The sequence below is a fragment of the Balaenoptera physalus genome (assembly GCF_965194825.1).
Source record: "Balaenoptera physalus genome assembly, chromosome: 19".
Lineage (NCBI taxonomy): Eukaryota > Metazoa > Chordata > Mammalia > Artiodactyla > Balaenopteridae > Balaenoptera > Balaenoptera physalus.
Window position 1 is genome coordinate 32072701 of NC_138900.1, and position 27483 is coordinate 32100183.

Consider the following 27483-nt stretch of genomic DNA (forward strand, 5'->3'; position numbering starts at 1 on the left):
GCAAATATTTTCTCCCATTCTGTGGGCTGTCATTTTGCTTTCTTGATGGTGTCCTGTAAGACACAAAAGCTTATCGCTTTGGCAGAGTCCAATTTATCTCATTTTTTCTTTTGTTACTTATGTTTTCATGTAATTTTGTCTAATACATAGTCACAAAGATTTACTCTTATATTTTCTTCTAACAGTTTTATATTTTTAACTATTACATTTAACTTTTTAAATCTATTTTGCATTTATTTTTGTAGGTGGTGTGAAGAAGAGATCCAGCTTCATTCTTTTGCCTTTGTATATTCACTTATCCCGGTACTTTGTGTGGGGGGAAAAACTATTCTTTTCCCTGTTGAATTGTTTTGGCACCCTTGTCAAAAATCAGTTGACCATAATGTAACGGTTTATTTCTGGACTGATCAGTGGATCAGTCTGTTCCACTGATCTCTGTCTTTATGCCAGAACCATGTTGTCTTAATTACTGTAGCTTCTTCCTTTCAATCTGGATGCCTTTTATTACTTTTTCTTGCCAAATTTCTGTGACTGGAACCTCCAGTACAATGTTGAATAAAAGTGGCAAGAGTAGACATCATTGTCTTGACTCCTGATCTTTGGAGTAAAGCATTCCATCTTTTACCATTGAGTGTGACATTAGCCATGGGTTTTTCATAGATGCCCTTTTTCAGGATGAGGAATTTCCTGTCTATCCCTAATTTGTTGACTGCCTTTTATCATGAAAGGATGTTGAATTTGTCAAGTGTTTTCTGTGTCTGCTGAGATGGTCACGTAGTTTTTATGTCCTTTGTTCAATTGATATGGTGTATTACAGTAACTGATTTGGGGAGGTTAAGCCATTCTTGCATTTGTGGGGTAAGTCCCATTTGGTCATGGTATATAATCATTTTTATATGTTACTGGATTTGGTTTGCTAGTATTTTTGTTGAGTAGTTTTGTGTCTATATTCAGAAAAGATTTTGATTTGTGATTTTCTTCCCTTGTGGTGTCTTTGATTTTGGTATTAAGGTAATACTGGCCTGTTAGAATGAGTTGAGAAGTGTGCCTCTATTATTTTTTGGAAAATTTTGTGAAAGATTGGTTTTAATTCTTCTTTAACTGTTTGGTAGAATTCATCAATGAAGTCCCATGGTCCTGAACATTTTTTGTGTGGAAAGTTTCAGTCGCTACTTGTTACACATCTGTTCATATTTTCTATTCCTCTTTGAGTCAGTTTTGGTAATGTATGTATTTCTAGGAATTTGCCCATATCATCTAGGTTATCAAAATTGTTGGCATACATTTTTTCAGAGTATTCTCTTGTAATCCTTAAGGTTGGTAGTAATGTTCCTAGTTTCATTCCTGATTTAGTAATTTGAGTCTTCTTTCTTTATTTCTTGGTCAGGCTAGCTAAAGGTTTGTCAACTTTTGAGTTTTTCAAGAATCTACTTGGTTTCATTTATATTCTGTATTGTTTTTCTATACTCTATTTCATTAATTTCCACTCTTAATTTCCTTCCTCTTGCTTGCTTTTGATTTAGTTAGCTCTTTTTCATCTGCTGTCTTAATGTGGAATATAGATTATAGACTTGAGAATTTTCTGTTTTATTTATTTCTTAATTAATTAATTAATTTATTTATTTATTTATGGCTGTGTTGGGTCTTCGTTGCTGCGCATGGGTTTCCTCTAGTTGCAGCAAGCAGGGGCTACTCTTCGTTGCAGTGTGCGGGCTTCTCATTGCAGTGGCTTCTCTTGTTGCGGAGCATGGGCTCTTGGCACGCAGGCTTCAGTAGTTGTGGCACGTGGGCTCAGTAGTTGTGGTTCCCGGGCTCTAGAGCACAGGCTCAGTAGTTGTGGCACATGGGCTTAGTTGCTCTGTGTCATGTAGGATCTTCCTGGACCGGGGATCGAATCCATGTTCCCTGCATTGGCAGGCAGATTCTTAACCACTGCGCCACCAGGGAAGTCCCAAGAATTTTCTGTTTTAATATAAGCAATTACAGTTGTCAATTTCCCTCTGAGCATTGCTTTGCCTAAATCCCCTAAGTTTTGGTATGTTGTGTCTTCTTTTTCAATCATCTCATCAGAAAGTACATTAGAAAGTATTTTCTAATTTCCCTTTTCATTTCTTTTCTTACCCATTGGTTATTTAGGAGTGTGTTGTTTAATTTTAGTATGTTTGTGAATTTCTAAAACTTCTTTCTGTTAATTGATTTCTATTGTGGTTGAAATCAATTTCAATTGATTCTATTTGAATAGAATTCTATTCTATTTGAATAGAATTCTATTTGAATTCTATTTCTAAATTCTGGTATTTCTTTCTATTGTGGTTGAAGTATATACTTTGTATGATTTAAATCCTTTTAAATTTACTGACACTTATTTTTATGGCCTAGCATATGAAAGATATTACATGTGCATTGAGAAGGATGTATATTCTGCTCTTGTTGGATGGAGTGTTCTATAAACATCTATTAGGTCTAGTTGGTTTACAGTTGTATAGATACATTTTTGATCATGTCATTTCCCTTTTTTTTTTCAGCTGATGGATTAATTAGTCCTAAAGACATTGATCCTGTTCAGCGTTATGTCCCACTACAGAATCAACGTAATGTGAGCATGAGGTTTTCCAATCAGGTAAAGAGATATATAAAGATATTTTATTTCATAACTTAGACTCATCCAGACATTTAACACTTAATTGAAGAAGAAATTTTATTCTGAATGGGTTTTTATTGTTCCTTCTAAGGGCAAAGCTTTTCTGTCTTCTGGTTAGTTAAGATTTACCTGTGGTAAAGGGCTATTTGTTAATGAGGAAGTATGAGTCAGACGTGTCCCACGAGATGTCTCACAGGTAAACATTTTCACCTTCGCAGTGGTTGTGTTTAAGGTGTCAAATGTCTTTGAGAAGACGCGGTATGTATGGGTGGCATGGGGACAGATGAGATGGCTCTATTACTGAAGGGAGTGGGGTTCCGTGAAAGGCCCCTCGCTTGATGTCTATCCAGTGCTGTGTCTCTGTGACAGGACTGAGTGACAGACAGTTGTTCTTAGTACTTGGTAACATGTCGGGTGAAGACATAGTTAAAATTTTTTTTTTTACATTTAGTAGCTATGGATTTAGACTGTGTTGTGTCAACAAAATAAGTGTTTGCAGGATCAGCAAGATTGATGTTGACTTGAGCAAACCCTCATGTATTAAATGATACCAGTAATGAGTACTGTTAAAATGAAACTGTAGTGTGGATTGTTGAAATTGCCTGAGGAGAAAGGGAATGAACCTGAGTGTGTGCCTGGGATTCCAAGCACACACTTATTAAATTTATTTAATAAGAATAGCATCAGCATTTACAGAAAATATGCTTACGAAATTGAAATGCTCCTTTTACTTTAAAAATATATGTATAACACATACACACACACACAAACACACACATAAATGCTTGTTTTGACAAGAGAAAGGGAGAGCCAACCAGCCTCATTAGTATCATTAGTATCACACTGTTTCTCTGCTTCTTTTGCTGGTCCTCAACAAAACATCTAGTTACTCTTAGTGGTTCATAGATGAGAAGCTTTTGGGAGATTTGTAAATAAATGTTAAGATTTTCTCAAGAACATAAGATGCCTATGTTAATATGTGATAGAAATTTTACACTGGCCTATTAGTTCCCATATAAGGCAGGGATTTGGCCTTTATCTTTATTTGCCACTCATCTCAGTGGAATATATTTACCAGTCAGTAAAGTGGAATATATTTAACTTCATGTTACCTAGTGCTGTGACTCCGAGCCATTTTAAGACTAGTGTGTATCACTTACATAGCATGTGTGATGCACTTCTAGGGTGATGAAATCTCAAGGCCTTTTCTTAGAATATAAAGTGACCTATTGGTCACAGGTTTGAGGTGTGGGGGCAGGAACCAGAGAACATCAAAGCACACAGCTAACAAAATCAACCATTTAAACACTTACTTCGTGCTTGACCCATGTAAGGAGGGCTGTGGGTTATATGTAATTTTTGACATACAATATTTTTGCAACTCTTTCTCTCCCACTCAAGAAGGCAGAGTACAAGTGAGTGAGAGTGAATTTTATAGAGAATTTACTCTAGGTATATTTTTTATATTGAAATCATTTTCTAATGTTGCTACTAAATTATGTGATGTACCTCCCAGGTAGAGTCACATCCTATCTAAGAGCCTTGCTCTAGGGTCAGGACAGGGGCTTCTCTCCTGCAGCCATGCTGGGATTACTACATCCATGCATTGTATATAGTTTCTGAGAAGGAAATGATAGGAAAAATTGGCAGCAGAAAATTGCTGGGAGGTGTTATTATCCCACCGTACTGGCAGCTTGGTTGTGGTGGTATATAAAATGGTGAGGTGCCTTTTCCACTTTCTCAGCCATTTAAGCAGTAGCCAAGACCTGGCATGCCCATATCCATTGTTGGGGCTAGCTGGCTTGGCTTGGTGAAATACGGAAGTCAGACAGGGCCCTCTGCCTGAAATGCTGGTGTCCATGCCCTCTCAATCATGATTGACCAGGTCAGATCTTGAAATTAACTGATCTGTGGGGATTGACCCTGTCAAATGTCAGAAAAAGTAAGTAGAATAGTAAAGTTCAGACATTTCCTGGAAACAAGAGAAATCCCTGACTTCGAAGGAAGTTGTATCCGAGGTCCCCAGGACTCACAGGACTCAGAAGCTGTTATACTCAACACTTACAGTTTATTACAAAAAAAGGAGAGAACATTCCAAGAAGCCGGAAAGCCCATCCTGAAAGCGTGCCTTTCTTGGGAATTTTCAAGATTTAAACAACCCAGGCCTGCTGGGCCAGCTTATTCCTTCACAGAAGGGTTATGGCAGAAGGAAGTCTTCCAGAACCCAGAGAGCTGTGAGTGTGCCAGAACTGTAGAAAGGGCCACTCCTTCAAGTGTGCATGGGGCTGTTGGCACATTGCAAATCCAAAACATTGAGGACTGAATTAGCAGCTGTTGATTTTCTTAACATTACCCTTAGCAAATTTATTTTTGGAAAAGGGAAGTACTTTTGTATCCGGGGTTAAGGCTGAGGTTGGAAAAGGGTATCAGCTGGGACGACCCTCCTCACGACCCTCTCACTAGTCAGAAGTCACTGTTCTCTGTTGGTGTTACGTGGAGAATAAAATTCCCTTTTATAAATAAAGTTTAGAGGAGTAGAAAGAAATGCATTGCTAGCAGTAGCAGATATACTTTATAGTTTTGTGAGATTTGGACCAAGAGAAAACAAGAAAACTTTTGCAGACCTTAGAATGTATGTTCCTAGAGACCAGAGACCATATTTTATTCACTTTTGTAGCTTCAGTATCTGTCATAGTACCTGTTATATAGGAGGTTCTCAGGGTTTAACTTGAATGTTTGTTTGAGCGTGCTTGATGGTATATGTGGGAGGAAGGTATGTCATGGAAAATCGTGGACTTACGCAAATATCTCTAAATCTATTTCTCTAATTCTGACCTCTTTCCTAATATTTAAACTTGAATTTCCACCTACCTGGTGATCGTCTCTCCACAAATCTAGTCTTTAAAACCCAACATTTCTGGATGTATACGTAACTCCGTCTCATTGAGTTGTATACATTATATATGTACAGCTTTTTATATGTAAATTATATCTCAATAAAGTGGTTTAAAAATTTTTTTAAATGAAACCCAACATTTCTAATGCCAAATTTATCTTCTCTCTTCAAAGTAGCTCTTTTCTCCATAGTCCCTACCTTGGATAAGGACCATCTTCAATACTCCTTTCTCATGCCAGTAGCTCTTACATGCAGGTGGTTATCCTATTGGCTCTGCCTTCAAAGTAGCATCTACATTTGTCTCTTCATATTTATCCCCACTGCCATGTACCACTCAGACTTCATTACTACTCAATGGCATGGTTTTAATAATCTCTCTCTCTCTTCAGTCTCCCCTGTTTATTCTCTGTGCTTGAGAACACATGATCTTATAAAGTATGGATTCATTTATGTTATTTCCTGAAAACCTTCCATGACGCTCTACTGCCTACAGGGTAGAGTCTAAATTCCATATCCTCATACAGTCACCTCATTTCTGTGTTTTTCACTTATATCTTGCAATTTCTCCAGATTTCTCCCAACCATCCCTGTACTATGATCTCAGCCAATTTGCTGACCTAATATCACAACTCACCCTCACCCACTCCCAGGCCTCCACTCTTAGTACAACCTTCATCCTGAAACCCTGGCCTCTTTTTCAGACAGGATCCTTTAAAAGCCTATACAGTTTCTCTTCCTTTAACTACATATGAAAGTTACATAGATGCATTTTGTAAAAAGTGAAATAATATAGAGGAGATTACAATGCAATTACATTATGTTACATTTGGTAGTATTAACTAGTCTGTAATTTCCCCATTTCCGGAAAAGCCTTTCTTTTTTTTTTTAAACCAGATCTGTTTTCTAAATATTTGAATAATGTAAATGTAACCCTTAAAGAAAGTCATGAGGTAAAAGTCTATTGTGCTTAAAACTCCTTTAAATATTAAAAACCATATTAATATCAAGAAGTGGGAGACAGATCTAATAAATTATTATAAACCTATGCAGGGATTAAAAAGAATGTGGTAAATTGACATGAAACGGCACAAGAAGTGGATTATAATAAATGCTCAGTAAACATAAAATAAAGGGTAGATCACAGAGTGGTGGGTTAAGAATAATCATATTGTATAAAATAAGCTATTTATGAGTGCATGTTTTATCATACAAAACTGGCTAGTTCTGGGAAAGGGAGGAGGTGATCATAAAGACTGACTTTTTGAACTTTTATTCGTGTAATATACACTCTGTATCTTTTGTGCATGCTGTTGGTTCGTCATATACTGGTTTGCATTACTATTTTAATAGACCATTTAAAATTATTGCAAAATATTCAAATATAAAATGCCAAGCAGTATAGTAAAAAAAAAAAAAAAGTATATTGTGCTTATCCCAACTTCTACCATTTCATCGTTCTTTACTTTCTGAATGTCCCTGCCTTCTTCTGTTGTCATTTTCTTTCTGCTCACATAGCTTTCTTTAGACATTATTTATGAGTAGGTCTTCTAGCAACAAATTTCTTAGTTTTCCTTTGTCTAATAATGTCTATTTCCTTTTCATTCCTGAAGGATACTTTCATTAGATACAGGATTCCTGATTGACAGTTGTTTTCTTTCAGCACTAAGAATGATTGTGTACTTCTTCTGGCCTCCATAGTTTCAGACGAGAAGTCCCTTGCCAATTCAAATTTGTGTTCTTCTACAGATACTATGCCATTTCTCTTGGCCTGAGTCTTTTTATGCCACTGGGTGGACGGCCAGGAGATAACAAACTCAGCTGATGCAGGTGTATCGGGCCGCTTGCTGGTTTCCCAGAGGTTGGGTAGTCTTGGCACTGCTGAGAAGCTGCTGCTGTAGGCTGCTCAGAATTCCATGCTGGTGCACTGGTTGTGGAGTGGGGGTTGGGATGGCCCTTGGAGCTTTACTGCTGCTATCCTAGATGAATTGAACTGCCTGCTAAAGCCTGATTTGTGGAGCAGGGGTCAAGACAGTTCACTGGGGCTTCTTTGCCGATGCTACAGTCGTGTTGGCCCATCAAGTGCCCTGGTTGTAAAGCAGAGGTTGGGTGGGCCCAGTAGGGTTTTGAAGGTGCTGCTGAAGGCAGATTGGCCAACTAGTACCTCAAGTAGAGGAACTAGGGTTGGATCTCCCCACTTGGTCGCTGTTGTGGTTCTTGTTTCCCAGTCCTTTGGCCAGAGAGAACAGACTTTTGTTGCTTTTGTGTTTATTTTTTTGTCTGTGCCTGATGGTTGTTTCAGGCTGCAGGCCTCTACAGTGCTCAGCCCAGTGTGTATGGGATCTTAGGAATCTCACCACATTGCCATTCTTCAAGTCCTGGGGTTGGTTCTTAGCCAGCCAAGTCTACTGCCTTCTTTCCAGCTCTCAGAGCCCTTGACTCATTATCCACTGAATTATTTCCAGGGTAAATAATTGTATTTAGAGCAGGAGGGAAAGCTGAGTCCGGGCTATCTTGTTCCTTCTTGCCCCTTTTTTTAATGGATAATTTATCTTCATAAGTCTTTCTATGAATAAAAATTAAGAGTTAAGATCTCTTCTGTTCCTTGAAAAGTCTTTTTTTCTGTAATTTTTAAAAATAAGATTTGCTATCATTTATTGAACATTTATTTTTTAATAAAAGCTTTATTGAAATATAATTTACATCTGATACAATTCACTAATTTAAAGTGTACAATTCAATGGTTTTTAGTATATTCATCACAATAAATTTTAGAATATTTTCATGACGCCAGTCACTCTCCACTTTCTTCAACCTTTCTCTCTCTCCCTACCCCAGCCCTAGGCAACTACTAATCTACTTTCTGCCTATGGATTTTCCTGTTCTGGGTATATCATATAATGTGTGGTATTTTGTGACTAGATTTTTTCACTCCGCATAATGTTTTCAAAGTTCATCAGTGTTGTAGTATGTATCAGTATTTCAGTCCTTTTATGGCGAAATAACATTTCGTTGTGTGTGTATACCACTTTATTTATCCATCCATCTGGTGATGGACATCTGGGTTGTTTCCACTTTTTGGCTATTGTGACTAATGCTGCCATGAAATTTTGTGTACAAGTTTTTGTGTGACATGTTTTCATTTTTCTTAGATATAATGGAATTGCTGAGTCATATGCTAATTTTATGTTTAACATTTTGAAGGACTGCAGGCTGTTTTTCAGAGCGATTGCACCATTTTGCACTCCTACCAGCAATGTATGAGGGTTCCAGTTTCTCTACATTCTTGTCAACACTTGTTATTATCTGTCTTTTTGATTATAGCATTTTAGTGTATAAGAAGTGGTATATCATTGTGGTTTTGATTTGCATTGCCCTAGTTACTCTAGTTACTAAAGTCATTGAGCATCTATTCATATATTTTTGGGGATATGTATATGTATCTCTTTGGGCGAATGTCTTTTAAGATATTGTGGTCATTTTAAACTTGGGTTCTTTGTCTTTTTTATTATTGTGTTGTAATAGTTCTTTATGTGTTCTACATATGAGTTCCTTCTATTATTTTGAAATATTTCCTCCCATTTGGTGAAATATTATTCCAATTTCTTGATGGTGTCATTTGAAGCACAGACAATTTGCATTTTGATGAAGTCTGATTTATCTTTTTTTTTTTTTTCTTGCTGTGCTTTTGGTGTCATATCTAAGAAACCATTGTCTAATCCAGGGTCACAAAGATTTCTGCCTGTGTTTTCTTCTAATAATTTTATAGGTTTAGCTCTTACGTTTAGGCCTCTGATCCATTTTGAGTTAATTTTTGTACATGGTATGTGGTAGGCATTCAGCTCCATTCTTTGTATGCAGATATCCAGTTGTCAGAGCACCATTTGTTGAATTTCCTGAGTGATCTTTTTCTTTTTTATTATTGTGGTAATATATGCATTACATGATATTTATCATTTTAACCATTCATAAGTGCACAATTCAGTGGCATTAAATACATTTGCCATGTTGCATAACCATCACTGCTATCTATACCCAAAACGTTTTCATCATCCCCAGCAAAAACTCTGTACCCATTATACAATGACTCCCTCTACTCCCCTCCCTCCAGCTCCTGGTACCCTCTATTCTACTTTCCGTCTTTATGAATTTGTCTATTCAGGGTACCTCATATAAGTGGAATCATGCAATATTTGCCTTTCTATGTCTGGCTTATTTCACTAAGCATAATACCCAAGGTAATTTTTGTGTTTTATTAACGTGGTGTTTCTCTTTCTTCCTCTTGGTTATTTTTCACATACCTGGTGATCCTCATTTGTTCAATTGTGTATTACGTGATAGATGGTCTGATTATTCTCAGTGTATTAAGTGGTCCCCTCCCCCTGTCCCCCAGCCCCAACAGGGAGTGAGGAAGACGTGATTGGGAGTTTTGTCTCTTGAGGATCCAGTGGGGAACAAACAAGACCCTCATTACCCTTGCCAAATGCCAGAATGTGAAGGGCTTTACTTTGAGGAAGCTATTGCCAACACTAAAAGCATTAACTCACCCCAGCCAGTTTGTTCAGGATGTTAAGAGAAAAACCCTGTTTTATTGTTTTGTTGCTGACTGTGGCTGCTTGTGTGGGACCTCAGGCCAGCCACTGTGGCCTTTATCAGTTCTGTGTCACATCCCACTTCTCCCGTCCAGTGTTTCTGCAAACTAAGTACCCTTCTGGGGCCCCTCTGTTTGGTGAATCAACTCCCATACCTGTGGCAGCATTATGGTGATGCTCTAAGTGGTATAGTTTGGTTATATAGGCTTCTTCTGCTCTGCTTTCTTCATTAATGCACTTCTATTTGCCATCTTTTACACTAGAAATGTGCTGAAATATCTGATTTGATGCCCCTTTTTTCTTTTTCTCTTTATTGTTATGGCTTTAGTCTTTTTTGTTTATTTTTAGCATCTATATGGTCATTTCTGTGGGGTCTGGAGAGGAATGAGAATTGAGTGTATGTGCTAACGCCACTCTCTAGAACTAGGAGCCCAGGCCTCGCTTACTATGCTTTAGTCTTCTCTCATTGTTTCTGTTAAATATCTTGTTCTCCAGCCACACTCTGTGCTTCTTCAGATCTTAGTTGATGAACCTAACACTGGGATTTGAGCAGGGTAGATGTTCACCGAACAGTTGTGATAGCTCCAAGTAGATGCAAACCAAGTAAATTAAATGCCAGAATTATTCAAATTGGTAAAGAAACATGTGAAGGAGAATAATTTATACCAAACTGTTATTTAATCTGTTCTTTAGTCTTATAGATAGGGTAACAATGCCTGCTCCGCTTACCCCTATTTTCCTATGTCACGTTTGATTTGGAAAAGATAAATTATACAAAAGATCATATTATCTAATCATCCTATAAATCACTCCCTGAAAACAAGTCTTATGGGTTTAGAAGGCTGCTTTCCTATAACCCTTTGCATACACCATGTTGTAACACTTGTCATGCTATTGTAGTTGTTGGTTTACATGCCTGCCTCTCTGGCAGGGGTACTCAGAGTAGGGAATGTGTCTTATTCTTTTTTGCCTTCTATCAGTCTAGTTTGGTATTTGACAGGGCTAGAGAAAGGAAGTGAGAAAAATAGAAAACCGCTATTGATTGTGCTTCTGATGATTATAGGCATTGTACGAACTGTTTTATATGTATTATTTCTGATTTTAACACTTTTCTGAAATAAATATTATTATACCCACTTTACAGATAGATAATGCAAGTCTCAGAGAGGTTTGGTAATTTTTCCAAGGTCACACAGTTGTCAAGTGGCAGAACCAATATGAAGATGTTAACTGAAGAAGAAAAGGAGGAAGGGATGTCAGGCATGGAAGCAGTGATTTTCATAATGGTATGAAGGAGTTAACAGAGGAAATATTTTGCTTCCTGGACAGCCTGGCTCAATATCACATCACAGAAAAATAGTTTCACCTGTGCCTTAGGAGACTGAGAGGCCTGTGGAAATGATCTGAAAAATTAAGTGGAAAGATGTTACATCAGTACAAAATGTATGCTGGGATACATTATATATAACATTTGTAATGTTAAAAGGGTCTAACTGTTACTTTCTCCTTCCCTGTTAGCACTGGGATGAGACCAAGTCCACAAGTCTAACAGTTAGTAATTTTATTAGGGAGTTCCTTCTCCCTTATCCAAAGGAAGACACTTTCCAGAAGCTAGCAAGATTCTTTATTTGAGTGTTTACTCCCCTTCTTCTTTCACCCTAACTTGTTCCTGTTAGGGGGCCCATCATTTTCTGTTGCCTAGGTAATTCTGGTGCTGACTACCTGCTGGTTATCTGTGGTTGAGACTTAGACTGTTCACACTGCAGAGCCTCTGCCATGTTAATGTGAGATAGGTCACTTGGAGACTGTTTGTTTTGAGCCTTTGCTACTCATTCATATTTGGAAGAAACTGTAAGCAGCTTACTGTGTCCATTTCACGGATTCACTGTGTTCTGCATTATGGTTTTCCACTGGGGATAAGTTGACCCCAAAAAGGATATCCTTTTGTAGCAACTGGGGGCCTTTGGAGTTCTGTAGCAAATGGACTTTATTTTGAAATGTGTGTTATACTAATCAACATACAGAAGATTCCTGGTTTAATAGGAAAACAAACTTAATATCTTTTTAAATGTTTGCAGGATTCTATCTGAAACTATCACATTTAACAGGCAATAGAATAAGACCAGCCAGGAATTGGATTTCTTTTCTTCATTTTTAAAGCAATTTGCAAAAAACTGAACTTGTTTCTTGAAATAGATATTGAATGCAACAGAATTTTTACATAAATAAGCCATTCTAATAAAAACGGAAAAGTCACAGGTAAAAACACTCTGATATGAAAATGCTATTTTAGTATTCAAGAATATAAATAGTAGAGATTTCATATAAACATTCTGCCGAGCAAAACAATTAAGAGCACAGCCTCTGGAGGCACATTGCATGGGTTTGAATCCAAGTTTTGGCAAGTTGATTAAACTCTCTGTGCCTTAGTTTCCTCACATGTGAAATCAGAATAATACCTCATAGATTTGTTAAAGATTTAAATGAGTTAATATAGGTAAAGAGCTTAGAGCAGCCCCTAGTTTATAGTTAAGCACTCAATACATGTTAGCTATTATTATTTGCATTTTGATAGTTTCAATGCAGACATGGTAGTTAATTGAGGTACCCAGCAGTTAATGAAAAGAAAAGTTACAAAGTCGTGTTGCTATTGCACATGGCTCATGATGGGAATTGAAATGATGAGAGTAGACAATTTTGGAAAGCTAGGCTTAAGGCTTAGTTCTTTGTCAGGGTACAGGTAATGCAGATGGTGGGGTAAAGGGATGTTCAAGGAAGGGCAGGACAGAAGAATCCAGCAAGAAGGTAAAACAGTGTCATTGGCTTGAAAGTGTGAAAAATGTTAACTGTGAGACAGTGGTTCAAGAAAGCTGACTACCTAGTTGGCAAGGGAGAACAGCACAGCATTGGCAGAAACTCAAGTGCTGGTGTTTTGACCTTGCATTGTTCACCCCTCGTATAATCTGAGGAAGATCTCCTAACATTTATGGACTGTAGTTTTCTAATCTATAAAATTATTTTGCTGGGTTTGATTCGTGAAATCTCCTTCTAGCACTTTTGTTGCTGGCTTCCATGATCTGGGTTACAGGTAACCTTTGAGTGATTTTAGTAGATAGTGTGCCCAAAAGCCAGATTGTAGGGAGTTAAAAGAGTGATTAAATGGTGGGAGACCATCTGTTCAGGAAGTGAGTTTGCTGCAGTCCAAGACAGGTTATAAACCTCTCCTAATTTAGTAGATTTGTTATATAGCACTCCTAGAATATGGATTTATACCTGCTTCCCTTTTTTATATTCTTGTTTCAGATCTGTTCACAGTTTTTAAAGGTTTATTAGCCTTAGGTGATTTAGGGAAATTTTGCATGAAGCTCAGTTTTATTTGTTCATTCTAATGCTCTGAAATAGTGTAACCAGTTTGAGACATAATTTCTACTTAAAGGATTAAAAAAACTCTACTTCATTAGCTTGACAAAGAAAGAAAGTGCTTGTGTGGGACCAAAAAGCCAAATTTATCTACAAGCATGGGAATGAATTTGAGTGCTGAACAGAAGTTCTTATGATTATCATAATGAAACAGAATAAAATAGTCAAGGCATCAGAAATGCTTCTGAAAGTCTAGCCTGCCTATGCCACAGCTACACAAAGGTTCTCTTCAGGAATACTGTCTGCAGTCTTTAAGGGAAATGAAAGTCTCCTATCAACTAGTATTTATACCAGAGCCAATGAAAATTAAATACTTGGTCAAAAACATCCAGAACTTAGAGAAGTTAAATTTGAAGTTAAAAAAAGAAAAAAAAAGAAAAAATGAGCTTAAACAAATATAATAGCATCATTCTTTTTTTTTTTTTTGGCTGCACTGGGTCTTCATTGCTGCGCGCGGGCAGTGAGCATGGGCTACTCTTCATTGCGGTGCGTGGACTTCTCATTGTGGTGGCTTCTGTTGTTGCAGAGCACGGGCTCTAAATGCATGGGCTTCAGTAGCTGTGGCTCGCGGGCTCTAGAGCGCAGGCTCAGTAGTTGTGGCTCGCGGGCTTAGTTGCTCCGCGGCATGTGGGATCTTCCCGGACCAGGGATCGAACCCGTGTCCCCTGCATTGGCAGGCGGATTCTTAACCACTGCACCACCAGAGATGTGTCATGCTAATTAACCCACTGAACTTGTTAAAATTAAAAGTTCCAATAATAGGCGTGAGATATTATGAAATATTTCATCTACAAGATGAAGACTTCTTATATTCATGGCAGAAATGTAAAAGAAGAAAATTAGACCCAAGCAAGAAAACAAGGTTTATTGTCCAAAATAAAGATGTACAAGGAATATTATGATCTAGTATTGTTTTAATGAATCTACTGCAAGTCTCAATTTGTGCCCCTGTTCTGATTCAACACACTGAGCCCACTTATATTCCTGGCATTTTATTCTGAGAACAGAATCCTGTTTATTCATAAATATAAATAAATTTATGAATTTACCTGGGACTTCCCTATTTCCCTTTTTTTTCTTATTTTTGAATCTACGAAAAGTTTTTAAAGGTCTATTGATCTTTGAAGAGAAACCTATCCTTTATTTCTATTCTAACCCTCTCTTTTATTTAATGATCCATGTTATGAGGAGCTGTCAGCCGGAGGACTGGGCTTTGGGAGCCCTACTCCCTGACAGCCAGGAGCAGTGTTCTCTCACAAGGTCCTTAGAGAGTTCCAGGTGTTTCTGCCATTGTACTGAATAAAATATGAGTATTTTTTGTCAGCTACTTGAAGCAATATTTTACGTTTATGGCATAATCATCATGATAGAGCAGATCATGTGTGTTGTAGCACCCTTGAGAGAATTCAATTTCACATTTATCATTTTCAGTGATACCCAAGCTTTGAATCTGAGAAGTAAACTAGCACATTTACTGTGCCAATTAAAATGGATTGATCTACTTTGACAGTCTTTGGAGAAAAGGTCAATATGAAAGGAATGCTTTTTAGTCATAAAAGCTTATTTTCCAAGCTGCAAAGGTTCTAAATTTAGGATGAAAGTCAGTACGTATTTACTAAATCATGTACATATTTGTACAGATCTGAGCTAAAAACATATACACTTGTTGGTCTCTCATTTTTCAAATTAATGAAGAAAAGGGGGTTTCATACTTTGTTTTCTGAAAATACAGTTGCATAAAATTTTGTACAAATTATTTTCCTGAAGATTAAAGAATATGAGATATATATGTAATTTTTATTTTTAAGAAGGTGGTATAGTATAGTGGCTTTGCATCATACAGGCCTAGCTTATATAAAACCCATTTCTTCTACTTACTAACTCAGTGACCTTGGACAGTTTAATTAATCTCTCTATGCCTCACTTTCTTCACCTATTAAATAGGGATAATACTTCATAACTCATGGTGGTTGTATGTAATTAAGTGGTAATATTGTATGTAAAGCTCTTAACAAAATGTCTGACATTATAAGACCTAAATAAATATTATTGCTATTTTTATTTTATTCCAAATAACTTATTTTATAAATAATATTACTTTCTCATAATGAGAATGAGAAAAATCCTAAACAGTCTGGAGAAAAACATTATATTTTCAACATTTTGGCTATTACTATGTATAGGCTTTCTTATTATGCATAGTCTTACTGGATATTCAGTTTTGCACTCGCTAACACTTATTTATACTCTCATAGTTATTTTTCATATTATTGCTATAAAATGTTGTTTTAAATGTCTATATGATGTTTCTTTATTTGGCTGTGTCAAGTTTCCTGTATCATATAATGTAATATATGGCTATATCGAGTTTCCTGTACCATATAATACCCTTTAATGTAATAATTTCTATTCTAGAAGTTTATCCTAATAAGAGCCGATTAAGATTTAATGTATACTGCATTATAGTGTTTTTAAGACTGCTGTTGTGGCTAAACAGCTTTTCATTAAAAGGTCTCTACTTACTTATCTGTTCCTAAATGAAATATTTTATATTCCATAGTGTTCACTAGCTAAAGAAAATTAGGCAAGGGATAAGATAAAACAATTTTTCACACTTACATAAAAATGAAAATCACTTTCTAGAAACTTTCCTTCCCTAAGACACACTTGATCCAAATGTATTGTTACAGGCCTTAGCCTAGATTTGGGAATGTTTTATTTTTTAATCAAATGTGTCTATATAAACCATAAAACTACCCATAGCTCTGTAGAGAGGAGTTGATTCCTTCTTGTTTCACCGATAAAGTTCAAAATTATTTGCCATGCCATTATGTTTATTACCTGTACCTCACATACATGGTAGAATATTAAAAGTATATTAAGAGACTATTAAGATTATCAAGAGCATCTTGTTTAATTCCATCATTTTATAGAGCAGGAAACTGAGATTCAAAGAGAAGTGACATGTCCGAGGTCACACAGGTACATATCCAATGCTGGAACCCAGGTGTCCTGAAGTGTGGCCTGGTGAGCCATATACACCATGGTGAAAATGCACATTTACTGCATGGTATTAAAGAAAATACGATTCAGTGACACTTATTAAAAATGATAAGGCAGACTATTCAGGACCATCACAATAGGTATATGGACCACTGCAGTGGGATTTTACAGTGGGGAAGAGAGATTGGACTCAACTCCAAATATAGCATGGGCAAGAGGGAATTTATAGCCAAGGAGCAGGGTGGTGGTCAGTGGATGAAAAATTACTAAGAGGAAATATCACAGGTAAGGGGGATTCTGGCTAAACCAACCAACAGGATTCTTTGCTTAAGACAGGCCAGGGTGATCACATATCACTTGGGGGATGGTAGAGGATGAGGAATCTGAACAGATACAGAGGCTGAACAAATAGATATTGATGGTGAGGGTTCTGGTTAAACTGACTAAGCAGGATTCTTGCTAAAACTGAATTTTACAAGGAAGCACACAGATGAGCCTACAAGGAGGTTCAGGAGCCTGACTAAAGTTTGCTTAAGTGAAGAATCATTGCCAGTGGGGCTTATAGTATTAATGTCATTTTCCTGTGTCCTCATTGTGCCTTAATTATGACTAAGGTAGACAGTCTTAAGCAGCGTATCTTTCATTATTGCAGCTTCCACACAACAACTAGCATAGTGCTTCTATAGCTAGGCCAACAAATAATCATTTATCAACCAGTCACTTACCAGTAGGAATGTGAAACCACTATTTAGTTTCTGTCATTCCTTTGTTTCCTCCTACGTTGGCAAGATTTTCATTTATTTTTGTTTTTTTAGTACTCAGTTTGACCTTATTAATAATCATTATATATTAAAATACTTGTATAAACTTTTATAATGTCTATTGATTAAACATTATAGTTGGGCTGTTTTGCAGAAGATAAGTTAAGATTTGAATTTTGAAGAATTGGAAAGAATGTAAAGGAAGGATTAGCCTCATTAAGTAAGGAGCCATTTGAATATATTTTTTAGATTATATTCAGTTTAGAAAAAATTAAATTTTGAGTATTTGACCTGTTAAATTTCTCTTATCTCTTTGTATGTCTTTGATTAAGACTGTCCCTATACACATGCAAGCCACTGTTTTAATTTGGACAAGTGGCTTTTTTTTTTTTTTTTTTTTTTTAATATTTATTTATTTATTTATTTATGGCTGTGTTGGGTCTTCGTCTCTGTGCGAGGGCTTTCTCTAGTTGTGGCAAGCGGGGGCCACTCTTCATCGCAGTGCGCGGGCCTCTCACTATCGCGGCCTCTCTTGTTGCGGAGCACAGGCTCCAGACGCTCAAGCTCAGTAACTGTGGCTCACAGGCCCAGCCGCTCCGTGGCATGTGGGATCCTCCCAGACCAGGGCTCGAACCCGTGTCCCCTGCATTGGCAGGCAGATTCTCAACCACTGCGCCACCAGGGAAGCCCTGGCTTTTTTTTTAATTTGGAAGGTATCAATAGTTGCACTTTAAAAATTAGCCCTGTATTGATAGTTTTGATTTGGCATAGATACAACTTAACTGTCTGTTGCATTTTCTCAGACTACATTATCCTGTTGTATCCCATACTTCTTAAGAATGTTAAATTAGAAATGTCAGAATATAATGCCTAATAAATATATCTTTTGAAAATCACTTTCAGTGGCTTAGGAGAAGGCCATATTCATATAATGCATACAATTTTATATAATTTCATAAATTTTATGAATTTTCATGAGAAAACCTTCATATTTTATTGTTCTTAATTATTTTTGTGAGCACCTTATTATTTCCTCAATCTTATTTAAAACGTCTTCCGTTGTGGGAGTGTGTGGTTCGGAGAGCAAAAGGGACACTGTGGCATGGTCAGATAACTGAACACCGATTATGACTCTTCTGTCATTAATCAGAGACTGAAGAAACTAATAAAGTTAGCACAAGAATACGAGTTAAAGGTGGCAGTGAAGAATAAATAATCGTATGTAGCAGAGCATGAGCCCTTCCTTGCACTGAGTCAAAATTGTTGAAAGTGGGAGATAGAGTTTTAAGTTCTCAGAAGTGTCTGTAAAAATAAAGGTTAAAACTAAGCTAATGGAGGTTAGGTGATTAAGAGCTACAAACTACTATGTATAAAATAAATAAGCTATAAGGATATATTGTACAGCACAGGGAATATAGCCAATATTTTATAATAACTTTAAATGCAGTATAATCTATTAAAATTTTGAATCACTGTGTTATAAACCTGAAACTAATATAATATTGTAAATCAGCTATACTTGAATAAGAAAAAACTAGATTAATGTATTCTAGTACATGCTGAGATACCTCTAATAATGAATGGATCTTTTCTTTTGAATCCCAGGCATTAACTCACCCAACTTTTTTCCCTCCACCTTTATCCTGTTCTATTTTGATATCCATTCTTTCTTCTATATGTCAACCTCTTTCCCTCTACATACTTCTTCTCCTCAATCTATAGAGATGTTTAATTGTCCCTGACCTTAAAAAAAAGAAAGAAAGAAAGAAAAAAATTCCTCAAATGTGCCCCCTGTCACGTTCCCTTCTTTCCTTCCCTTTCAAACATCTGAGAAAAATACTTGCACCATCTCCATTTCTTCAGCTTCCAGTCACTCCTTACCCTGTGCAGTCTGACTGCTTATACCACCGACCTGCTAAAACACATGCAGAAGATTACTCCTGACCTCCTAATTGATAAATCCATTGATCTTTCTTCTTATTTTAGTCTGTTTGTCCTCAAAGATATTCAGTACCATTGAATACTCCCTTCTCCTTTAAACTTTGTAAAAGCATAGAAGTAATCTTTGATTCCTCCATACCTATGTCACTCCTTCTCCCCTTGCCAATCCAGTCATGTCAGTTCTATTTCCTAAATATTCCTGAAATCTTTTCACTTGCTCCTTCTTCATTCCAACCACTATCATCTCTCAACTGCAGCGTTCAATGAATCTCCTTGTGTCCACCCTGCCTTCTGCAAACCGTGTCTGTATAGCAGCCATTATAAGTTAATATATATAAAATGCTTGGGCAGAACCTGGCCTATAGTAGGTACTATATATGTATTTATTACTATTGTTCTAAAAATGTAAATTACATTGAGTCTTTCCTTGTTTGAAACCCTTTTAAAAAGTAGCTTTTCGTTCCACTTAGATGAAAGCCAAATGCCTTGTTGCCTTAGAAGGCCTTTTGGGCCTTAACTCCACCCTCACCTCTTATTCTTTTGCTTGCCTGTTATGCTCCACATACACTGGTCTCCTCTTAGTTCCTCAGACCCTTCAAGTCTTTTCTTCTCAGGGCCTTTGCTATTCCTTCTGCCTGAGTGTTTGTTACCAGATCTTGTTCCTTCTTGATACTGAATTCAGTCTCAGATTTAATGACACCCCCCAGGAGAATTATTTTCTGACCATTAATCTAAAGTAGCCCTATCTCCAGTTACTCTCTCATATCATCCTTTACGTTTATCCTTTTTCTTCTTACAGCTCATATACCTTTTTCTATAAAGTCCTCCTCAATTCTCTGAGACTAAATTAGATGCTCCCTCCCTTGCCCTCAAAGCACCCACCGGTTTAATAGCATTGTATTTACTATCCTACTGAACTCCATATATAGTTTGTCTTCTCCGTTCTATGCTGAGTTCCTGAAGAATAGGAATAACATTTCATCTATCTTTCTGCCATCCCTGGTGCCTACCATGATGTTTGGATGAATGAACAGGTGAACAAACCCTGAGCATTTCTAGTACACAGATTTGTTGAATTGTGATCTCATCAATATGGAAGACATTTAGGTTTACTCTGCTAAGAGCGATGGTAGCGTGTGTCCTCTGCAGTCAGGTCCTCAGTGAGAATCTACACTAGAAACAATTTGGCCTCAACCAGTGAACATGGCTCTATATAGTTAAAAGCTCGTTGGATTCTAGAGCTTGCTGGGTTCCTCTGTAACTGTTCGGTCTCTAACCCAGCAGCTATAAATCTTACCACAGGTTCTCCCTTGCACTGTTTAATTAGCCCAGTCTTTTTGTTCTTGAGAAGAGCATCTAGTGCTGAAAGAGAAAGTAGCACAGGTTTTTATACTTTTCCCCCTTCAAAGCCTCTCTTCTTAGGTGCCTTTCACATTGTAATAACTGTACATGTGGCCTGTCCATTCATTTCCACTCATACATGGAGTCGTGCACTTGGCAATTCTCTAGTGTACTGAAAAGTTTACTGTCTAGCTGGTAAGATGAGGCAGACTGACTTGGTAGAGAGAACACTAGACCAAGTTAGTCCAGAGACCTGGGTTCTGTTTCTGGGTCTGCCACTAACTTGCTGAGGACCTGGACCATTTCCCTTGCCTGTACCTCAGTCTCCTCATCCATCAAGTGGGTTACTGATTTTTATCAAGGAAACCCATTTTTCAGACAAAATCTTAGGCAGAATTTCAGCATAAAAAATAGTTTAAAAGTTGTGCTGCGCTGGCTGAAGTGGAGTCCTCTCATGGACTCCCTCACACCTTTTTTTATTACCTACTCCCAGATGATAAAAATGGCCCCTTCTACCTCTGGCATTTCAACTCAGACACCAGAGAAATGATCTAGTCAATGTAGGCATCCACAGGAGAAAAACCAAAAACAAGTTGTCTTGCTATAACTTGCTTCCTTTTCCCCCGTGATTCTAAATAGCTGGTTTCCATTTGTCTACCATTGGAGACCTTTCAGTGGTGGTAACCCAACACCTGAGGTCCTTTGAAATGACATGGAAACCCTGAGAGGGAAATGGCTAGATTTTTGGAACCTATACTCCCCTTCTTCTGCCTGTACCTCCCCTATCTCACCCTCATTTTACCAGTCTTTCTCTATGTTGACCACTCTGTTGTGTTTTTATAAGTTTCTCATCATTTGTTCTTCCTGCTGGTTATGATTAAATCTGTGTGAACACCATGAGTCAGGGTTTCTCCATGTGGGCCCATATAGTCATTTTAGCATCATTTCCAGGAAATAGACAAGACCAATAGCACAGTCATTTCTTTAAGGTAAAAATATAGAAACATCCAGTTACAGCATTTGCTTAGACAGGAGTAAAAACAGTTTAACAAATCAATTTGTTGTGACCAAAGGATGATTAGTATTCTCTTCCATGATAATTGCAGTCATTGAAAGGACTGCTCTCAAAAACCATTGCCCGAGTTATTCATTCAGGCATTTGAAACTATGTGTCTGAGGTCTGGGAATACTTTCTAAAATTCGTTTGTTTTCCTCTTAAATAGAAAGCTTGTATAATCACTAATGCAATGTATAAATACAGGGATCCTAAAGGGCCATTTTCTCCCTGGCCTTCTCTACTCTTAAGCCAAGTTTAGCTTTTTAACCATGCTGTTGTTGGTATTTCCACTTACCTTTCCTCTGCATCCCTATTCACTTTCTCCAAGTAGCTGCTTTGGCTTGGTTGGAAATGTCAGAATAAGATGCCAGTGTGTTCCAGTCAGGATGTGCCTGTGTTCAAACTGCTGTAGCCTGCTACTTGGCTCTTGCAGGAAAAATACTGTGGATATGGTGTCTCCAGTTGGAATTGAGATGTATAAAGCATCTGCCTGGTTTCCTCAGCTAATGAGGTTTTGCTGAAAAAAGAGTGTAATGAAAAAATGCTGGATGTTGGCAGGACCTACTGATGAAGGCTAATGAACATAAATGAGTTTCTATAAGGCCCCAGAAGCAGAGGCAGAGAATGTTTCAATGCACTGCCCTTGAGGCAAGACCAGTCTTGGGTGGGGTGTGACCCGTTTATTTGTTGGCTTCTTTTTTTCTTTCCTTCTCTCCCTCCTCCTGTGTCCTTCTTTCAGTAAAAGACCTATTCAAGCCAGCCACAGTAGATTATTTTATGCAGCATAGGGCATATTAAAAATAAAGCGCCTTAGACCAGAGCTTAATACAATGTTGCAAAAATAAGAATTATGAGTTTTACATACTGTATTCATTATTTAATAGAAGAGGTAATTTTTAAATTTAATTGCCAAGAATTTAAGATATATATTCTATCAAAATGGAGATAAGAAAATAGGTGTTTTGTAGACACCCCTTGGAGTTGAGTTTTCTTCAGACCTGATGTCAAGTGAATGAAGAGTGACTGTTGGTAGAACACAAAGGCTTTTGCTCACCACTCTGCTCCCTGTGACTGTAACACATTCCTACAACTGTGTGTTGGTTAATTTTATGTGTCAACCTGGCTGGGACATGGAGTACCCAAATATGTGGTCAAACATTATTCTGGATGAGGGTTAAGATGTTTCTGGATGAGATTAACATTCAGATCAGTAGAGTGAGCAGGTCTGATTGCCCTCCCTAATGTGGGTGGGCCTCATCCCAGGAGGCCTGAGTGGAACAAAGAGGCTGACCCTCCCCCAAGTAAGAGAGGATTCTCCCTGCCTGATGGCCTTCAAACTGGGATATTGGCTTTTTTCCTGCCTTTGGACTAGAACTGGGTCTTGAGCTTCCTGGCCTTTGGACTAGAGCTACACCATCAGCTCTCCTGGGTCTCCAGCTCGCCTACTCACCCTGCAGATTGTGGGACTTGCCAGACTTCGTAATTGCCTGAGTCAGTTCTTTATAGTAAATCTCTTTCTTCTCTTTATACATTCACAAACACACGTGTGCGCATGCGTGCGTGCACACACACGCACGCACACACGCACCCTGTTGGCTCTGTTTCTCTGGAGAACCTGAACTAATACAAACCACAGCAGCAAGCAGCACATAATTCATGCAATATATACCATGACAGGCACCATACTGACTTTAGACTTAGACATATCTGCAGTCAGGTTTAAGTTCTACCACCGACCTTTGACAGATTATTTCACCACTCTTCACTTCAGTTTCCTGATCTTTAAAAATGGGAGTTTTTGTGACAGTACATATGACAGACTCTTGAGATATATTAATTCCTTGACATTCTAAACTGGACGACAAAACCAATGTAATCAATAAAATAATAATATAAATCTTATTACTAGGCTGTCATGTTATTTCCATGAATAAGTTATAAATGAACAGAATCTATACATCTTTCTGTGCCATTCTCCTAGAAAAGACTCACATGCTTCCCACTGCCCCCTCCCAAAATCCCATCTTACTGATCTTTTCTGATAACAATCTTCTAGTGCCCCCACATAATCCAGTGGCAGTAATGCCTCTGAGTGTTTTTGGTTGAGTGATTGTTCTACTATTATAAGCAAAATTAAAACCTGATGTTTAATGGTTCCACGGTTTAACTATAACCATGTTCAGAGATTTCAGTTGCAAAAGGTTGACTAGCCTTAAATGATAAAAGATGTGAAAATATGACATTAATAAGTATGGTTCATATACAAAATAAGGGTATACTAAGCAGTTAAAACAAAATATGAGGGCATGTTCTGTGTACTAATATATGATATATGATTAAGTGGGAAAAAGTACTGATAGTATACTACCTTTTGTCTAAAATATGAGAAAGTAAGATTATAGATTCTTGTTTGCTTTTATATGCAAAAGGCAACTCTGGAAAGGGGCATAAGTAATCATAGTAATTGCCTGGTTGGTAGGTGGTGGGGTGGATACATCGGCCACAGGTAGGAGAGAAACTTCACTGAAAACTTTTTCATAATTTAAAAATTTTTGAACCATACGAATTAATTGTCTATTAAAATTAAATTGAAAAAAGAACAAGGGGAAGGAAAACCATTAGGGTACATTCACATTTAAATTTCTCTGTATACCCTTTGAAAGTTGTATTACACTGTTTTATTTATAGCTCCCAGCTGAAAATCTCCTAGCCTTGTTACTTTGACCTGATTTGGGTAATTTGAAAACTAGAATCTAGACAGATGTACATGCAGTGTTTTAATTACCATAGTTTTAAATTTTGAGCAAGATGGGGTGCAATATTAATACAGGTAGTGCCCAGCTCACCAGCAAGTTAGGCTATAAAAGTTTCTCTTCCACTGTTCACTTAAAAATGATAAAGATAGTAAATTTTATGTTATGTGGTTTTTTATCTCAATTTAAAAAACTGTTAAAAAACCCAATCTGACTTTATTCATTTATAGAAATGAAAGTTTTAAATCGGAATATTTTCAACTACAGGTTGTTGGTCCTGAATCATGTAGTTAAAATGACTTGTACAATCCTCAATAGCTTATAAAAATATGTGTACATTTAGTTATGATTCTTTCCCTTTGTTAAAAATATCTTGTTTATATTTGCAAATATTTGTCCTTTATGCTCAAGGGAAGATTTGTATATTGCTAATAAAAATGTAACAATACTTTAAAAAAATTTTTTTCCTCCAGACCACCGAATGAGTGCCAACTGCCTTCTTTTTGTATAAGGTGCTGTGTACATGCTAAGTGAGAAAAGAGCATGAGGCATCCGTCAAGGGTGCACTCTGTAATTATACAGACCACTCATAAGCATGAAAAAAGCCCTGGCAGAGAGATGACAAGTGACTCATGCAGACAGCACCTGCTCTTGCTCATAGAGACAGAGACGTCTTGGCATCCTGATGTTTGGGGGACTTTATGGAGGAAACTAGGTTGAAAGAGTGGGCCAGGAAATGGATAAGCAGAAAGAAACAGAAGGAACAGTCCAAGTGTAGGACAGAGGACAGAAACTTGAGATGGACATGATGAACTGCTTTTTATTTTTTTAGTGGAGTGTTCTAAGACAAACAGGGAACTGCAGGTAGAAGTGAAGTTGTAAAGGTCCTCAGGAAGTTGGGGCTTTATTTGGGAAACACTGGTTTTGGAGTATAAAAGTGATATCCTAAACATGACAAAAATATGCCTGTTACTCACCTGCCCACCCTTCCTCCCATTTCTTCATTCATTCAGCAAATATTTTTTCACCACCTCCTTTGTGAAAATCACTGATACAAGAAAATTTCCCTAACCATGAAGTACAGAAGATGGGCAAAGGCAAGTGTGAAGCAGACAGTCCAGAAAGCCTGTAACAGTGATCCAAGATTGTAGTCATGTTACTGGATTGATAAAAGGGCTAATGCTTTTTAAACACTTAAGAGTATTTGCCAAATATTTTATCATTACTGTAAATGGAGTATAACCGTTAAAAATTGTGAAACACTATATTGTACACCTGTAATTTACATAATATTATACATCAACTATACTTCAATTAAAAAAAGCATGTATATTATATTGAAAAAAAAGAGTGTATGCCAGACACTGTGTTAAATGCTTATATATGTTATGTATTATCCTCATAACCCTATAAAGTAGACACTTTTATTATCCCAGTTTACCAATGAAGAAGCTGAGGCTTAGAGAGGTTAATTAATATAGTCACACAACAAAGAATAGTATAAATATCATTTGTTTAGCAGATCAAAGTTTGTAAATATTTTTATAGGCCCTCTTTTGTTTGATCCTCTGCCTATGTGTTAGGCCTCCTAAATAGCATTATTTTCATTTTATAGATAAGCACAGAAGAACATAGAGAAACTTGCCTAGGCAGTCATTCATCAGACAGTAAGCACATACCGTGTGCCAGGCATTCTTCTAGGCAATAGACAAGATAGATCAAGGTGCTTGTCCTCAGGGAATTGTTTTCTGGTGGGGATGAATAACGGTGAATATATAAGTAAATAATATCAAATAATTTCTGGAGATGACAAGTACTGTGAAGTAGACAAAATAAGGTAAAGTAATAGAGGGGGGCTGGCCACGGTAGAAAATGAAGGCCTTTCTAAGGAAGTGATGATGGTTGAGACCTGTATAACAAGAGGGCCTCATGCAACAATCTGAAGGGAAAACATTCCAAGCAAGAGTGCAGTAAGTACAGAGACCCTGAGATAGGAACACAGTTGTCATTTTCAGTGGAGAGAACCCAGTGTGGCTAAAACATGGTGAAGGAGAGGAGGGAGAATGAGAAAGAAGAGGTAGGCTGGAGCTTGATTATGTAGGGACTTGTAGGCTATGGTAAACAGTTTGGTTCTTATTCTGTGGGCAATAGGAAGACAGTGGAGAGTTTTGAACAGGGTGTCTGTGTGTATGCATGTTGTGGGGGGGGTGACATGGTCTGATTTACACTTTTTTAAAAAACCATCCTTGTTGCTGTTTGCAGGATAGACTGTGTGAATGGTGGGGTAAGACTGAGGTAGGTAGAACAGTTAGTTGACCACGTGAAAGATCATGGTGACTTTGAGTAGGGTGGTAGTAGCAGTGGAGTTGGAGAAAAGTGGTGTGTTTGAGATGTGCTTTGGAGGTAGAGCCAGTAGGACTTATTGGTGAGTTAGCAGTGCATTAGAGAGGCAGACAGTAAGTACACTGTAATGTTTAAGAGATAGATGAGATTGCCCAGATTTGGATCCCTACTTTGCCACTTACTAGCTATATGATGTTTAGATAAGTTTTTTAACCACTCTACACCTCAGTTTTCTCCTTAGTAAATGAGGATAATTGTAGTAACCTACCTAATAGGGGTGTTTTGATCAGTAAATAATATGGCTACACGGTGTTCAATAAGTGTTGTCTTTTTTGTTTGTTTTAGTGGTTACTGGTTATGAGGTTTGAAGGAGAAAGAGGAATCAAGGATAACTTACACATTTTTGGCCAGATCAAATGAGTGCACAGTATGGTATCTTAAAGAGATAAGAAATAGTGGTGTTGGGAAAGCTGGACAGCCTCATGTAAATCAGTGAAATTAGAACATTCCCTCACACCAAATACAAAAAATAAACTCAAAATGTTTTAAAGACCTAAATATAAAACATTACACCATAAAACTCCTAGGAGAGAACATAGGCAAAACATTATCTGACATAATCATAGCAATATTTTCTTAAATCAGTCTCACAAAACAAAAGAAATAAAAGCAAAAATAAACAAATGGGACCTAATCAAACTTGAAAGCTTTTGCACAGCAAAGGAAAGCACCAACAAA

General features: G+C 37.3%; 1 protein-coding gene across 4 annotated transcripts in view; it reads left to right on the forward strand.

The window, feature by feature from the left end:
• Positions 1–27483, forward strand: part of PHKB (phosphorylase kinase regulatory subunit beta) — a 191816-nt gene that overhangs the window by 108481 nt on the left and 55852 nt on the right. For all 4 annotated transcript variants that reach the window (XM_082437693.1, XM_082437694.1, XM_082437695.1 and 1 more), the window contains one exon: positions 2526–2620. In XM_082437693.1, coding sequence (XP_082293819.1) covers positions 2526–2620 — 95 coding nt within the window. The remainder of the gene's footprint in view (positions 1–2525; positions 2621–27483) is intronic.